We start from the raw sequence: 17,312 nt of genomic DNA, 5'->3' as shown, positions 1-17,312 counted from the left end.
TTTCATAGTTTATTATTTAAAACTTGCAGTTCCTGACAATAAAAACATCAGCTGCCACAAACAGTACTGACATAGTAGCATCTACATTCAAGTCCAAGACACAGGTCCACATTTTAGACCGGTACACACTGAGTTGTTGGTGACACCAACGCGATATAACAACCACTGAGCCACAGCGATGCTATTTATGGTGTACACATCACTGCAAACTGTCAATACATATATTACACAGTTCATGTGAAGAGGATTGTGAGACATACCCTGACATAGTTGATGTGCGTCTGGCTGTGAGACTTACTCTGACATGGTTTAACTGTAGCTGGTTGTGAGACTTCCCCCAACATAGTTAATGTGTAGCTGATTGAAAGATTTACCTTGACATAGTTTATGTGTAGCTAGGTGTGAGACTTACCCTGACATAGTTTAACTGTAGCTGGTTGTGAGACTTATCCTGACATAGTTTAACTGTAGCTGGTTGTGAGACTTCCCCTGACACAGTTTAACTGTAGCTGGTTGTGAGACTTCCCCTGACATAGTTTATGATTAGCTGATTGTGAGACTTACCCTCCGGACAAAGTTTATGTAAAGCAAGATGCGAGACTTAAAATTACCTTGGCATAGTTTGTGTGCAGGTTGTGAGACTTACCCTGACATATATTTGTAGTTTAACTGTAGCTGGTTGTGAGACTTCCCCCGACATAGTTTATGTACGTGTAGCTGGTTGTGAGACTTACTCTAACATAGTTTATGAGTAACTGATTGTGAGATTTACCCTGACATACCTACCTTTTGCAAGTTGGTACTAAAATAACGTTTTCAAAATATGCCTCACAATGTTTGATATAGTTTAATGTATATTCTTTATTCTTAAAATAAAATGTCAATTTTTATATCTTAATAACAAGAAAGTTTTATTCAGTCAAGAATAAGTATGCTCACACTTCAGATGATTACTTACATCATTGCAATAGTCAAAATAGTTTTTTTTTTTACAAGTTCTCGTACTTTAAGCGGTGTCTATGAATAGATTCATGGTCATGCTCCAAGTTGGAATTATTTTACAATATCAAGTAAATTGATCAAACGTAATTCACTGTAACGTAGTTACAGACTGCTTTTAATTAGAATATGAAAATAGAGGCCCAATGGGCCACATCGCTCACCTGAGCAACACTTGCTTTATATGGGCGTTCAAAGGATATTGTGCCATATGGCCCATCGATTGATTAACCAAAAATGAATATCCGAATTTTGCACTTATTTTTGCATATACCTCATCATTGACAAATTTACCTTTATGGAATACATTTTTATCGAAAATAAGATCATATGCAATATATAAATAACTAAATTTTCAGTTGGACTTCCAGTTTCCTTTGTTTTAGCCCCCCCCCCAAATCACTTTATAAAACGATCAAAATACATGAGAGCATAAAGGTACATTTTCTCCCTCCACTACTTAGTAGTCATTGTATTTTATTTTAAAAAATCCTATATGTGAAAGAAGAAAAGTGTATCTCAATGCACCAGAATGAATGCGCTCAATTCCTCAAATTAAAAACATTGAAAAATATAACTGGCCTTCTCCATTATAAACGATTGTCGTTTACCAGGAATGAATTCATTTCGTATGACGTTTCATATCCTTACTCACTTGACTGATGAATAAACTTACCTGAAAATTGTTGTCACATATGTTAAGGAGCTATAATTCAAATCAATGTATTGTCAGGCATGTGGCTCTATTGTACCAAGGCCCACCCATTATTTTCATCTTTATTAAAAAACAACAGATGTCTACAAAGATGATTTTCCGTTGCAATAATTTTTTAAGAACAACGATAACGCTTTTATCCTCATAATAATAAAGTGTCATGCAGGACTATGGAAACTGTTTAAAAGACGTCGTTCTTATTTACTGGTGTTCGAAAAACTATCAAAAATTTGTGTAGATTTTATGCAATTCATCGTTTAAGAAGGGGCACAAGAAAGTAGTTACAGCCTATCATCCTTTTAGCAAGACATTTTTATTGATCAACCAAAATTTCAGCGTCAATCGTAGAATTATTATAAGCAAGATACATAGCTTGGTTTGAGTCATGTTTTTGTTCACATGAGTTTATTTCGTTCAACTTAAGATTTTTAAACTTAGTATTTCCTATTCATCATAGCTGCATTTAAAATATAAACGAACTAAAGCATGACCTCAGCTTTGTGTACGAACATACAGTAGCATTGTGCGCAAAGCTCTTTATCTTGCCCATAACTCGAAAATTGACTCTCGATCAGGTTAGGTAATTAATAGAAATTTGTAAACAATTAAAACAAGAGAAAAATGCACTAAAACAAAGAAAAAAATTAATTATTTTTCATCATATATATACTTATATATTTCTAGCAGCGAGAATAATATCCGTTTAGATTGAAATTGCTGAGCATCTTAATAAAACATGTTGCATTAATCAACCATTACGTAGAGATCGTACCGAATTACATCTGTACATGAATAGTATTTTATATTATTATACTTTCATGTTAAATACTGAAAACTAATTGGTTAAGACGCAGTTGGTAATCCGTTCTATTACCCTCAGCGATAGCAATACACTTGGCAACGGGTAACACTACGAATTGTTACATGCGCGTAAATTATGCGCCCACGGTTCGCGGTATAACTTACTTCATTTCTATATAAAAGCAGTAAAATTTTCTTTAAAAATAAGACATTCAGTATAATAAAAAAAATAGTGCGTGTTTTAGAGGTAAACTGTTGAAATTGACACCCCTCGAAAACCATTGTCAACATTTTGATTGGCCGATTACCGGTGTGATACCTTGAAGAGACTCTAAAGATGTCAGATCCCTTTCAAATTTGCACCTGAGAATTCCCAATCAACTGTCACCAAATCCCTAAAACCCTGTCCCCAAGCTCCCAATATTTCATTAGCTATTGAGGATTTATCTCCCTTACTCAGACTGAAGAAAATAGCACAGATGAAACACATTTGGAGCCTCACACCATGCATGACCTGAAGCCAATTTTCATCCTTAAAACAACAAGATACAAAATCATCTTGGTACCAAATCAGAGCATATACATTTTTCTTTACATCAAAATAAAAATATTCCATTAGAGTCACTTCATTATGCAATCATTGCATAACAAAGAAGAAATTTACCCCTATTGTTCACACATTTCATAACTATATTGTGAATTATCAGGTCAAAAATGAAATCTGTATCTGGTAAATTTATATATCAGGTAAAGCCTGTTTACTTGTCTACACACTGCCATACTCACTTTTATCTAAAAGCAGCATGGTAACACAGGACAGCCCAAATGATATCAGCATGTAATGGAGCTCAGATCTGCTCTGACAACCATAAATCTTGCTTTGATGATAAGAAATGTAAAAGAAACAACTGGGATGCAACTTCATTCTGTGATTAATGTAACATTCTATCTGTAGAGCAAAAGTAGCCATGAAATTTCAATTGGACACACTTAATTATACCCCTCATCAGGCCATCCCTATAGAATTTGAAGAGAATTACTGATCAATGATGATTGACACATGTTTGATAATTTACAGCAAGAGCAATAAGCATATACATGCAGTAATTCAATAAGGCAATGCATTTCTGATGCATATTTACAAGAGAAATCACATAAGTGCATGCCATATCACAATACTAAAAAAAGAATCATACCAACCCCCATCGTTGTGGATAAGGGTGGGGCATCTATATTGTACCCATACATGTTACATGATATGATTTCATTCAAATTTTGATTTTCATTACTTAGAATAGGACAGGTGTGCTGAGGTTACCATATGAAAAATAGTAATATCTCCTTCTAAACATTTTAACAATGACTAATGTTTCAATATCTTAGGTCATTCAAACATAAATATCAGTATTTGTATTTTGTAAATAAGGAACTCCCCTTAAAATGTGGGAAGAAACTGATTTTTTGGCTTTAATGCATAAAAACATTTTCTGGTAAACTGAAATTCATCAGTTTTTAAGGATGAAAACCATGAAAAGCTCCTAGATTATATCATGATGATATTATATATACTTGACTCATAATGACCTTCTCAACTAAATGCATGAAACCTCTTTTCTACACAAAATATGCATCTGTGTGATCTTGTAAATGGTGTTAAAGCATGTTTTTTGCCTTAAACTATTACAAATGGGTAATTCAGTGTAAAATAAACATAAACATAGCACATATTTGCCCAAATCCCTAAATTCCTTGAATCAGGACTATGTAGGAAATGAAATTAAATCTCACATAAGGTGAGCAGAAATCAAAGAAATTAAAGTTTTTGTCAAAATAATCCTTCGATAGACTGTTCATGTTCTTCTTCGCAATGTTTCGCACTTGTCGCTTAATTCTGAGACTTGCATGTAAACTCAAAATTGGTCATTCGATGAAAAACTAGTCACTGCGTGCTCTTACGACAAAGTCTGAGGGCATCAAATATGACTGCGACAACTGATCTGCACACTTTTACAGCATCTAGAACACAGAAACCAATATTCTAAGCTCCAGTGACTTCATATCATCCATTTTTAAAGGTTTTTATTATTATATATTAAAAATCACATGTTTTCCTCACCAAAAATCATCATTTTTCATATTTTTTTCATTACAAAATTTTAAAAGCATTTTTCTATCTTCAGACTACAGAAACTAATTTCTGTTAACAAGATTTGACATAAAATACTGAAAACTGGCACCTGCATGCATTTTTTCAATTTGACACACAGCCCTTCAAGAGACTCTAAAGATGTCAGATCCCTTTCAAATTTGCACCTGAGAATTCCCAATCAACTGTCACCAAATCCCTAAAACCCTGTCCCCAAGCTCCCAATATTTCATTAGCTATTGAGGATTTATCTCCCTTACTCAGACTGAAGAAAATAGCACAGATGAAACACATTTGGAGCCTCACACCATGCATGACCTGAAGCCAATTTTCATCCTTAAAACAACAAGATACAAAATCATCTTGGTACCAAATCAGAGCATATACATTTTTCTTTACATCAAAATAAAAATATTCCATTAGAGTCACTTCATTATGCAATCATTGCATAACAAAGAAGAAATTTACCCCTATTGTTCACACATTTCATAACTATATTGTGAATTATCAGGTCAAAAATGAAATCTGTATCTGGTAAATTTATATATCAGGTAAAGCCTGTTTACTTGTCTACACACTGCCATACTCACTTTTATCTAAAAGCAGCATGGTAACACAGGACAGCCCAAATGATATCAGCATGTAATGGAGCTCAGATCTGCTCTGACAACCATAAATCTTGCTTTGATGATAAGAAATGTAAAAGAAACAACTGGGATGCAACTTCATTCTGTGATTTATGTAACATTCTATCTGTAGAGCAAAAGTAGCCATGAAATTTCAATTGGACACACTTAATTATACCCCTCATCAGGCCATCCCTATAGAATTTGAAGAGAATTACTGATCAATGATGATTGACACATGTTAGATAATTTACAGCAAGAGCAATAAGCATATACATGCAGTAATTCAATAAGGCAATGCATTTCTGATGCATATTTACAAGAGAAATCACATAAGTGCATGCCATATCACAATACTAAAAAAAGAATCATACCAACCCCCATCGTTGTGGATAAGGGTGGGGCATCTATATTGTACCCATACATGTTACATGATATGATTTCATTCAAATTTTGATTTTCATTACTTAGAATAGGACAGGTGTGCTGAGGTTACCATATGAAAAATAGTAATATCTCCTTCTAAACATTTTAACAATGACTAATGTTTCAATATTTTAGGTCATTCAAACATAAATATCAGTATTTGTATTTTGTAAATAAGGAACTCCCCTTAAAATGTGGGAAGAAACTGATTTTTTGGCTATAAAGCATAAAAACATTTTCTGGTAAACTGAAATTCATCAGTTTTTAAGGATGAAAACCATGAAAAGCTCCTAGATTATATCATGATGATATTATATATACTTGACTCATAATGACCTTCTCAACTAAATGCATGAAACCTCTTTTCTACACAAAATATGCATCTGTGTGATCTTGTAAATGGTGTTAAAGCATGTTTTTTGCCTTAAACTATTACAAATGGGTAATTCAGTGTAAAATAAACATAAACATAGCACATATTTGCCCAAATCCCTAAATTCCTTGAATCAGGACTATGTAGGAAATGAAATTAAATCTCACATAAGGTGAGCAGAAATCAAAGAAATTAAAGTTTTTGTCAAAATAATCCTTCGATAGACTGTTCATGTTCTTCTTCGCAATGTTTCGCACTTGTCGCTTAATTCTGAGACTTGCATGTAAACTCAAAATTGGTCATTCGATGAAAAACTAGTCACTGCGTGCTCTTACGACAAAGTCTGAGGGCATCAAATATGACTGCGACAACTGATCTGCACACTTTTACAGCATCTAGAACACAGAAACCAATATTCTAAGCTCCAGTGACTTCATATCATCCATTTTTAAAGGTTTTTATTATTATGTATTAAAAATCACATGTTTTCCACACCAAAAATCATCATTTTTCATATTTTTTTCATTACAAAATTTTAAAAGCATTTTTCTATCTTCAGACTACAGAAACTAATTTCTGTTAACAAGATTTGACATAAAATACTGAAAACTGGCACCTGCATGCATTTTTTCAATTTGACACACAGCCCTTGAAGAGACTCTAAAGATGTCAGATCCCTTTCAAATTTGCACCTGAGAATTCCCAATCAACTGTCACCAAATCCCTAAAACCCTGTCCCCAAGCTCCCAATATTTCATTAGCTATTGAGGATTTATCTCCCTTACTCAGACTGAAGAAAATAGCACAGATGAAACACATTTGGAGCCTCACACCATGCATGACCTGAAGCCAATTTTCATCCTTAAAACAACAAGATACAAAATCATCTTGGTACCAAATCAGAGCATATACATTTTTCTTTACATCAAAATAAAAATATTCCATTAGGCCAAAAAAAATTAATCATTAGTTTCTCGGGCCATAATTTTGAAATTTTGATGAGGCAGGCAGGTTTTTTTTTTTTTTTTTTAAGACAAAATTTACAATGATGTTAACCCATATTTTATTATTTATTTATGTACTCATCAGCATATATTCATCAAGCTGATACATTGGCAAAGTTTAAATATTTGTTTTAATTTGTTCGTTTTAGCTGTTTCTGTGTCCTTTTCAAAGGTTGAGTTTTTGCAATTGAACAAACATGACAAATGGTTTGTGCCCCTGCTTCATTTTGCGGCCCATCTTTCCCCTCCACAGTAACAACACAGGTCTGAACTGAAATAGGGGGCTATCTATGGCATTTCACAAGTTGAATTTGCCATATGAAAATTTATCAAATAAAGCATTCATTTGGGGTGTTTTCTTATCAATCTCCAGTGCCTTGAGGACAGAAATCAAGAAAAAGTAAATTAGTCATCATAAAATTCTCAAACAATACAATTGTTCTTTATTCCTGCTACTAGGCAATATCACAGAGGCTTCAATTTCTTAAGATAACAGAGAAATTTCAGTGGTAGTGTTAACAGGGACCGACCTAGAGCAAACTTAGTTTAGGTAGACTTCATTTCTGAAATTCTCCCTCTCAGAAAAATAGGGAGAAATTTGAGAAATCAGGTAGACTTCCATTCTTTGACAATGGCATAATGCTAATGATAATACATGTATAGAATATACAGATTCAACCTTAATTTGAATTGGATTAACAGCAAGTCAATTAAAAATAAAACAACTCTTAAAAAATTTGAATTCTTATCCACTTTTAAAAATTTAATTTATTAGGTACAGTATTCATATATTTTGTAGATGAAATGTTTCGTAATTGTGTTGGCTAAATGACAAATGAAATCAGTCTATGTGTTTCAGTGTATTTTGGAGGTATTAGTCCAACCCTTTGACCCAATTACAACCGTCATATAGTTGGATCTGTTTTATTTTAAAGATAACTGTAGACAAACGGTTTTATGATTATTTTAGCACGAACTTGGCAGAGTTATTAACTTATTACAAGTTACCAACTAATTGTAATATCAGCACCTAAAGTTATAAACATCGGTTGTAATTTTTAGTGCACAGTATGAGAATGCATCAACCGTATTTACCTCTAAAAATAAGACAGTCGCTAGTTATTAATCACAACAGGATTTAACTTAGGCTATGACAATGTCTTTTGAATTAGATGATTATCATTTTATTGCTTTTGGGGTTAACTTTCACGATCGTAAACTCAGAATACAGGGCAACATCAACCTCTCTTTCTGAGGAAATTCTGGCGAAGTTACCGACCACAAAGCGAGTACTTATATTTACATAAACTTGTATTTAGCCCAAGTATCCCCCTAGGTTGGTCACTGGGTAGATGTGTCAGATAAAATAAGGTTTTTTACTGACAGAGACAAGCCTTTATTCTGAGGGTTTGTTTACATTGATTTTATAATAGAGAAAACCGATATTGATAAGATATGAAAAATCCGGAAAAATAACGATAAAAAAGTTTGATGCGGCGATGATTTTACTGATGCGGCGGTGCCTGAGAAACAAATCATTAATTTTTTTTGGCCTTAGAGTCACTTCATTATGCAATCATTGCATAACAAAGAAGAAATTTACCCCTATTGTTCACACATTTCATAACTATATTGTGAATTATCAGGTCAAAAATGAAATCTGTATCTGGTAAATTTATATATCAGGTAAAGCCTGTTTACTTGTCTACACACTGCCATACTCACTTTTATCTAAAAGCAGCATGGTAACACAGGACAGCCCAAATGATATCAGCATGTAATGGAGCTCAGATCTGCTCTGACAACCATAAATCTTGCTTTGATGATAAGAAATGTAAAAGAAACAACTGGGATGCAACTTCATTCTGTGATTTATGTAACATTCTATCTGTAGAGCAAAAGTAGCCATGAAATTTCAATTGGACACACTTAATTATACCCCTCATCAGGCCATCCCTATAGAATTTGAAGAGAATTACTGATCAATGATGATTGACACATGTTAGATAATTTACAGCAAGAGCAATAAGCATATACATGCAGTAATTCAATAAGGCAATGCATTTCTGATGCATATTTACAAGAGAAATCACATAAGTGCATGCCATATCACAATACTAAAAAAAGAATCATACCAACCCCCATCGTTGTGGATAAGGGTGGGGCATCTATATTGTACCCATACATGTTACATGATATGATTTCATTCAAATTTTGATTTTCATTACTTAGAATAGGACAGGTGTGCTGAGGTTACCATATGAAAAATAGTAATATCTCCTTCTAAACATTTTAACAATGACTAATGTTTCAATATCTTAGGTCATTCAAACATAAATATCAGTATTTGTATTTTGTAAATAAGGAACTCCCCTTAAAATGTGGGAAGAAACTGATTTTTTGGCTATAATGCATAAAAACATTTTCTGGTAAACTGAAATTCATCAGTTTTTAAGGATGAAAACCATGAAAAGCTCCTAGATTATATCATGATGATATTATATATACTTGACTCATAATGACCTTCTCAACTAAATGCATGAAACCTCTTTTCTACACAAAATATGCATCTGTGTGATCTTGTAAATGGTGTTAAAGCATGTTTTTTGCCTTAAACTATTACAAATGGGTAATTCAGTGTAAAATAAACATAAACATAGCACATATTTGCCCAAATCCCTAAATTCCTTGAATCAGGACTATGTAGGAAATGAAATTAAATCTCACATAAGGTGAGCAGAAATCAAAGAAATTAAAGTTTTTGTCAAAATAATCCTTCGATAGACTGTTCATGTTCTTCTTCGCAATGTTTCGCACTTGTCGCTTAATTCTGAGACTTGCATGTAAACTCAAAATTGGTCATTCGATGAAAAACTAGTCACTGCGTGCTCTTACGACAAAGTCTGAGGGCATCAAATATGACTGCGACAACTGATCTGCACACTTTTACAGCATCTAGAACACAGAAACCAATATTCTAAGCTCCAGTGACTTCATATCATCCATTTTTAAAGGTTTTTATTATTATATATTAAAAATCACATGTTTTCCACACCAAAAATCATCATTTTTCATATTTTTTTCATTACAAAATTTTAAAAGCATTTTTCTATCTTCAGACTACAGAAACTAATTTCTGTTAACAAGATTTGACATAAAATACTGAAAACTGGCACCTGCATGCATTTTTTCAATTTGCCACACAGCCCTTCAAGGTATCACACCGGTAATTGTTTTCACTATATAACACTATAGAGGGGAAAAAATTCTTAAAAATCAGTTTGTATTTTTCATGACAAAATATTCGGAGGAAATGTTATTTGTTACCTATCTCATCAGCTAACACCATAAAAAGGGCAAGCGATACTGCATTTTCTCAAAATATCTAGCTCCAAACAGGTCTACCCTCAAAACCACGTGTTTTCCATTTGTATGTAAACAGACTGCACACTCCACAGGAAGCTGCTGCATGAGCCCTGAAAGAAGTAGTCCCTGTGAAAAAAAATCATCACCTAACAAAATACATGAAATATCCTACTCAGTGGTACAAAAAATTTTAAAACTGAGTAAAGGACTAAGTTCATTTTGATTGGCCGATTACCGGTGTGATACCAACAGTGATCGGCCGAAGCCGATCACAAAAAGACAGACTGACAAGGAACAAAGGTCAGATTGTCATCGGAGACCATTAGATTGATGGAATAGGAATTAAAGCCGAAATAAACTTAAATAAGTTTTTATCATGGGGCGCCTGTAAAGTGCGAAACGAAATCGAAACGAAACGAAACGAAACGAAACCAATGGAAACGAAACGAAACCAATGGAAACGAAACGAAACCAATCGAAACGAAACGAAACCAATCGAAACGAAACGAAATCAAACGAAACGAAACAAAAAATCGAAACGAAACTAATATCAATTTTGACTACATAAAAGTGAAAATAAATTCATTGAAATTAATTTTAGAACTATAAAATATAACTACCTGTATGTTTCAGATTGCCGCTGTAAATTTTTAAGCCGATTATCCGAAATTTGCAAAAATTATATAATTATGTAAACAAGTGATGTACATTCCTATACCTTTTAATGTTTCTAATTTGTTTCATTAAATCATAAAAATGATACTAGTATTTAGACGCTTTGAGAGAGAGAGAGAGAGAGAGAGAGAGAGAGAGAGAGAGAGAGAGAGAGAGAGAGAGATGCCTTAAAATTTATCAGCGACATCACATAGCAAAGTATATTACACAAGTTTGGGAGAGAGAGAGAAAGAAAGAAAGATAGAGATAGAGATATGACGATGATACTAAAGGGGACATTCTAACATCAATTTTCTTTCTATCGATTTGAAATATTGTAAAAATGAAACGATCGAATACAATGTGATTTAGAGCATACTAGTTGGTTACCAGTTTCTAACATATAATAAGAATTGTTGTAATATGTATAGCATGAATTTGGACGTCGTAATTTGACAAAATTAACTTGCAATATAAAGATGATTATACTGTAAACGTATTAAAAAACTGTCTTTAACCCTTTGTCTATGTAATCTATTTTGTGTTTTTGGTGGAAAACGGCGTCCGCAAAAGTACATTGCCAAATGTAAAATATATAAGTAGATAAAAAGGTAAATTCAGAAATGCGCTAATTCAAATCCATGCTAACTTGTTGAAAAATGATATTCCGCCAAATATTGTACACCCGAAATATAGTGCGTTTACAGTATTTACGGAGACATTCCAACTACACGATTTTTTTTTTATATCGATATGAAATATTGTAAAAATGATTCAAATACATTGTGCGTGCGTGTGAAAGGGGGAGAAAGAGGGTATCATGTTTGATTTAAGGTTAAAAACAGGTATCATGTTTGATTTAAGGTTAAAAACAGGTAAAAACATCTTTATATTGCACGTTAATTTTGTCAAATAACGACGTCCAAATTCATGCTATACTTTCTTATTATATGTTAGAAACTGGTAACCAACCAGTATGCTATAAATCACATTGTATTCGATCGTTTCATTTTTACAATATTTCAAATCGATAGAAAAAAATTGTTGTTAGAATGTCCCCTTCAGTATCATCATCATATCTCTATCTCTCTTTCTTTCTCTCTCTCTCTCTCCCAAAACTTGCGTATATATACTTTGCTATGTGATGTCGCTGATAAGTTTTAAGGCATCTCTCTCTCTCTCTCTAAACGTCTGTATATAATTTAATGAAACAAATTAGAAACATTAAAAGGTATAGGAATGTACATCACTTATTTACATAATTATATAATTTTTGCAAATTTCGGATAATCGGCTTAAAAATTTACAGCGGCAATCTGAAACATACAGGTAGTTATATTTTATGGTTCAAAGATTTATTTCAATGAATTTATTTTCACTTTTATGTAGTCAAAAATGATATTAGTTTTGTTTAAATTCCGTTTCGTTTCGTTTCGATTTTTGATTTCGTTTCGTTTGATTTCGTTTCGTTTCGATTGGTTTCGTTTCGTTTCGATTGGTTTCGTTTCGTTTCGTTCGATTTCGTTTCGTTTCGTTTCGTTTCGATTTCGTTTCGCACTTTACAGGCGCCCTTTATCATGAAGTTGTACAGTTGTAGGGGTTTTGCTAGTCAGGTTCGTACGTGCTCCATGTGTTCCATGTCTTTACTTTAAAAGTTATGAACCACAAGTGGATTTTCGTTAAGAGAAATTTTTGAATAAAGATTAAATAAGTACATGCATCCTCAGGAGAGGGGGTATTCACTCATTTTACCGTGTCGTTGATGCTAAAATAGTGTTTCATCTTTATAACACATAATTAGCAATTTATATCGTTCTAAATTAATGAATAACGGATAATAATGTAATGCTTCGGGTATCATCTGATATAAGAATTATATAATTTAAGGCATGAAAAACGTGATTCTAATTTGAAAACAAACTGTTCTTCCATCGTGTTTTCCCCGCACACAGGCGCAGTGGCGTTATAAATGACCGATCACATTAATATTCATCAGACGTGTAGCAAAGTTTAGAGACAAATAACTAAAGAAAGAACATGTTTTACGGGCCTAGAGTTTGTGAAACGTCTAATTATAAGAGGCATGATGTATATTTTCATTAAAACTCGCGTCAAAATTTTTACTCCAAATACGCCACATATATCTTAAGATTATTTCCTTTGTTTCAAAGCCACTCTGTTAAAAATATAATTTTCTCAAATTGTAAGCTCATTAATATGCAAAACAACAGTCATTTCAATTTCTATAAAGGTTAATATTAATTGATATAAATTGGAAATATGTACTTGAAGTTTTTTTTTAAATAAACAGCATAGAAAATACATTCATTTCATGTGGAGCATACCGAATTAATAAATATAAGATGTATTGTCGGGTACATTCCTTAGAAGAAACAAATTACAATATTTGGAACCATGTAAAGGCATCTACTGTATTCAATACTTCCGTTTTAAAATGTCTCAACTCGTACGCAGACAATAGAATTTTCCACAAGTTTGTTAAATCAATTTTAAAAAATTTACTTCCATGTATGTAAATTTCATATTTTTTCTAACGTTTATACTGTTTGTTATATTTGATGTAAAACTGTTATGAAGAATAAATCCATGAAAAAAACATAAAAAAACTATGTCAACTGATGAGACGGGGAAACGGGCGGTATATATACCCTCTCTGACTCGCACGAGCATTCGTACCATGGAACGCATATTCGCCTGAGCGCTGCACGACCAATTGTATTATAAGCGCACGTTTAATCGTCCGATCACCTGATCACTCGCGTGATCCTTTCGCATTATCGTACAACACTCGCTTTCATTGTACAACAGTCGCATATAGACACAAGATATATCGCAATATTCAGTGCGTTTGCATCGCATAAGATCGTACGAACACTTTGTCATATGCGAATATTTAGGCAACAGTTTATGATCCAAATCTAAATTTGTCGCTTTTGCTCGTGCGCCAATTGTAAAAGAGCCTTAGTCACCTCTTTCTCTGACTCCAACTAGTTTTTTTAGTCGGAATTTTGCGTTTTTGTTTACTTACATGCATTTTTATTTATACAATTACTAAATTTATCCCCTTGGACACATGAAAGTTTTTGACTTCCTTGAATTCTATGTTTGTTGCTTTCGATTAGGAATCATATATGAAAGTAACAGCACATATAAATAAAAACGCAGTACATGTAGAATTTCCTCATATATGTATTATAATTCCTTTCAAAATGGAGTCTTTCCCTTCACAAAAGTAAGTGTATGAAATCCAATATTCTATTTTTTTTTTTAAATGGGATCAATATCAGCTTCTTTTCTATTTAATGATTTGTAAAGAGTGTAAATTAACAAGAGGTATAGCGCAGTTTGTAATTGATTTCGCCTACAATGAAGCACGTTTGCAAACATCATACATTTCAAATCTTATACATTATTTAGTTAATTTATATTTAAAGAAATGTGAATTACAAAATTGTAAGGTTAATAAAGTCGTTATTATCTTTTACGACATCATTAAAATCTTGATTTTGTTGGTGATACCGTTATATAGGAAAAGAGATACAATGCAATAAAAAGTTAAATACTTCAGTATTTGAACTTGATACCAAAGAAATCCGATTAAAATTATGTTCTGAAGGTATTGTAGTATACGTTTACATCGAATTAATTTTGGTTTAACATTGTCTTAGAAAATTAAACAAATATTTTTGGGGATCAATTCCAGCAAGTAGAATTTTACATCATATATATATATATATATATATATATATATATATATATATATATATATATATATATATATATATATATATATATATATATATATATATATATATTGTCAGATTTGAGGGACTGCAGCACATGTCAGAGTCTGTTTTTGCGGGACTATGTGAGATAGTGGGAACCTCAGAACAGGTGACCATCAGGAGGGAGGCATTGGACTTTAATGAGCTGCTAGACAGACAACTTATAAGTTATTGTGAGGTCATTATGATGGTGAGTGGAAGTCATAGAGAAGGATTCAGACTGAGGGGATCGGATCTAGACCTGATGTACTGGCCAAACACCCACCGAGTGATCATGAACATGTCTCAGTCTGAATTTTACAACACAGCCAATACAACCATGATTCTCTCTGACAGTTCTGGAAGTCCACCAGGATTCACTTTACTTCAGTTACTGACACCATCAAGATACCAAGAATTACAATTAGCATGTGTCATAAAGAATGACAGAGTCTATATATCTAGTTCTATATGGAGACAGATCATGTGTGATCATGCAATTCCTAATTCCAAAGTACATGGACCCTGTGGTAGTGGTGCTTTGGGAACAATGGAATATGACACTGCTCACTGTTTTATTAGCAACTTTTGGCCTCCGTCTGCCTCCTCATGGATAGACAGATGTCACTCATGGCCTGATCCTGAAGTTGTTAATGACATTTTCAAAAATGGATGTCACTTTGTAGCAATAGGACACCCACTGGGACTTCATGAAAATGAAGAATGGAGAATGTCTTTTTCTCGGGCAGAATATAAACTAGTTTACTCAATGAACCACTGTCAGTTTTTGACTTATGGATTGCTAAAACTGTTCTTAAAGGAAGTTATAAATCAACAATCTGAAGAAGAAATTAATAAACTGTTGTGTTCCTATCACATGAAAACAATTGTTTTCTGGGCGATTCAACAAAACACACTGCCTTACTTGTGTCCACAAAATTTCCTAGCCGGTTTCTGGGTCTGCTTTAAACTTCTCCTTAAATGGGTGTATGAGGGGATCTGCCCAAACTTTTTCATCCCCCGAAACAACATGTTTCTGGCAAAGGTCCATGGCTCAGCACAAAACAGATTGTTCTTACAGCTACATGAATTATACAAGAAAGGTCTGGCCTGTCTGTTAGAGAGTTTCTCTATTAAGCCCTACATTACTGATGTACTGTACAATCCTAGAGCTTTAATATGTACAGATGAGAGACTAATCTTGTCTGAATTTGATCATGATGCAGACCTTGTCCAAGAGTCCATTATTGCTATCTCCAAAGATTTTGCATGGGGAGACTTATATTGTGTTATAAATGCCATTCACACAATAGAACAGTTTATGCATTTACCCTTGACACAATATCAAGTTGTCAATTTACAGGCACTTACAACTTTTGTCTTTAAGAACTCTGCTTTCATATTACACAACATGTACACGAACACTGGTGTCAACAAACAGATGTATGTTGCTGATAAAATGTTCCGTCACTTGCTGAAATTAGCAGCCAAGTTTGGATATGTTTCTGACATGTTATATCTTGCCATATATTATTACAAGACATTCAGATACAGGAAAGCTTTATCTGTTATAGAGATGACAAAGGTCAAGTTAGCACAGCCATATTTGATGTATATGGGATGTGCGGACAGAGATAAATATACTGAGGCTGTTGGGGGACAGTCCTGGCTTACAAAAAGACAGGCTATAGCAATGGATATCGGACTTGCCAACAATATCTGTCAAATCAGTGAACTAATACCAGAGCAACAGTCTGCCATTCAGAACAGATGGCCTATATCAACTATCCCAGTGTTTGTAATGTTACACTTCCTAGATTTCTTGTGTAACAGACACATTGATACAACATTATCACAAGCAGCTCTAGATGAGCTTCAGTTCCTAGTCCACCATGATTGGGTACTGAGTATTGATGATGCATACGGAGACATCTCCTGGGAGATCCTTGGGATCTGTCAACAGATCACAGGGAACCTCCAGGCTGCTCTATACTCATACCAACAGTCACTCACACAGTATCCACACCACAGAATACAAACTGCTACACAGAAAAGAATACAAGATCTGGTTCAGTATGACCCAAACCTGTAAAATATTGAAGTATCTGTCCCAGATTTGAAAACTACCAATAAGATAAATATATGTATATACAGATTTCTAGATTGGAAATGAAATATGCAAACTGACATTCCAACACCAGCAACGTCTATGAAAGGCAAGATACTTTAAACAAAGTTTTTGCGGTACACTCGTCGTCACAAATATTTCTCAGCGCGAGCCAGTCCTTAAAACTAATTCGTATTTTTATTTTCCAGATTTTTATTGCTTGTAGTTCCCTTAGATGCATATATTGTTATTAATTTTTTCATTAATCTTTTAAGCAGTAGATTCATTTATTTCTCGTCGAAGTTATTTT

At 33.4% G+C, this 17,312-nt stretch overlaps 1 protein-coding gene across 1 annotated transcript; it reads left to right on the top strand.

The window, feature by feature from the left end:
- The first annotated feature begins 14,971 nt into the window (after positions 1-14,971).
- LOC128175567 (uncharacterized) lies at positions 14,972-16,987 on the top strand. Its single transcript, XM_052841319.1, has one exon. It carries the CDS (start codon positions 14,972-14,974, stop codon positions 16,985-16,987), a length of 2,016 nt encoding a protein of 671 aa, XP_052697279.1.
- Positions 16,988-17,312: the final 325 nt, after the last annotated feature.

The sequence above is a fragment of the Crassostrea angulata genome, chromosome 3, assembly GCF_025612915.1.
Source record: "Crassostrea angulata isolate pt1a10 chromosome 3, ASM2561291v2, whole genome shotgun sequence".
Taxonomy (NCBI): domain Eukaryota; kingdom Metazoa; phylum Mollusca; class Bivalvia; order Ostreida; family Ostreidae; genus Magallana; species Magallana angulata.
This window is presented reverse-complemented; position numbering and strand designations above follow the sequence as displayed.

What these genes read in the sequence shown, in the direction of transcription:
- LOC128175567 (XM_052841319.1), top strand. Translation starts at nt 14,972, where the DNA reads ATGTCAGAGTCTGTTTTTGCGGGACTATGTGAGATAGTGGGAACCTCA.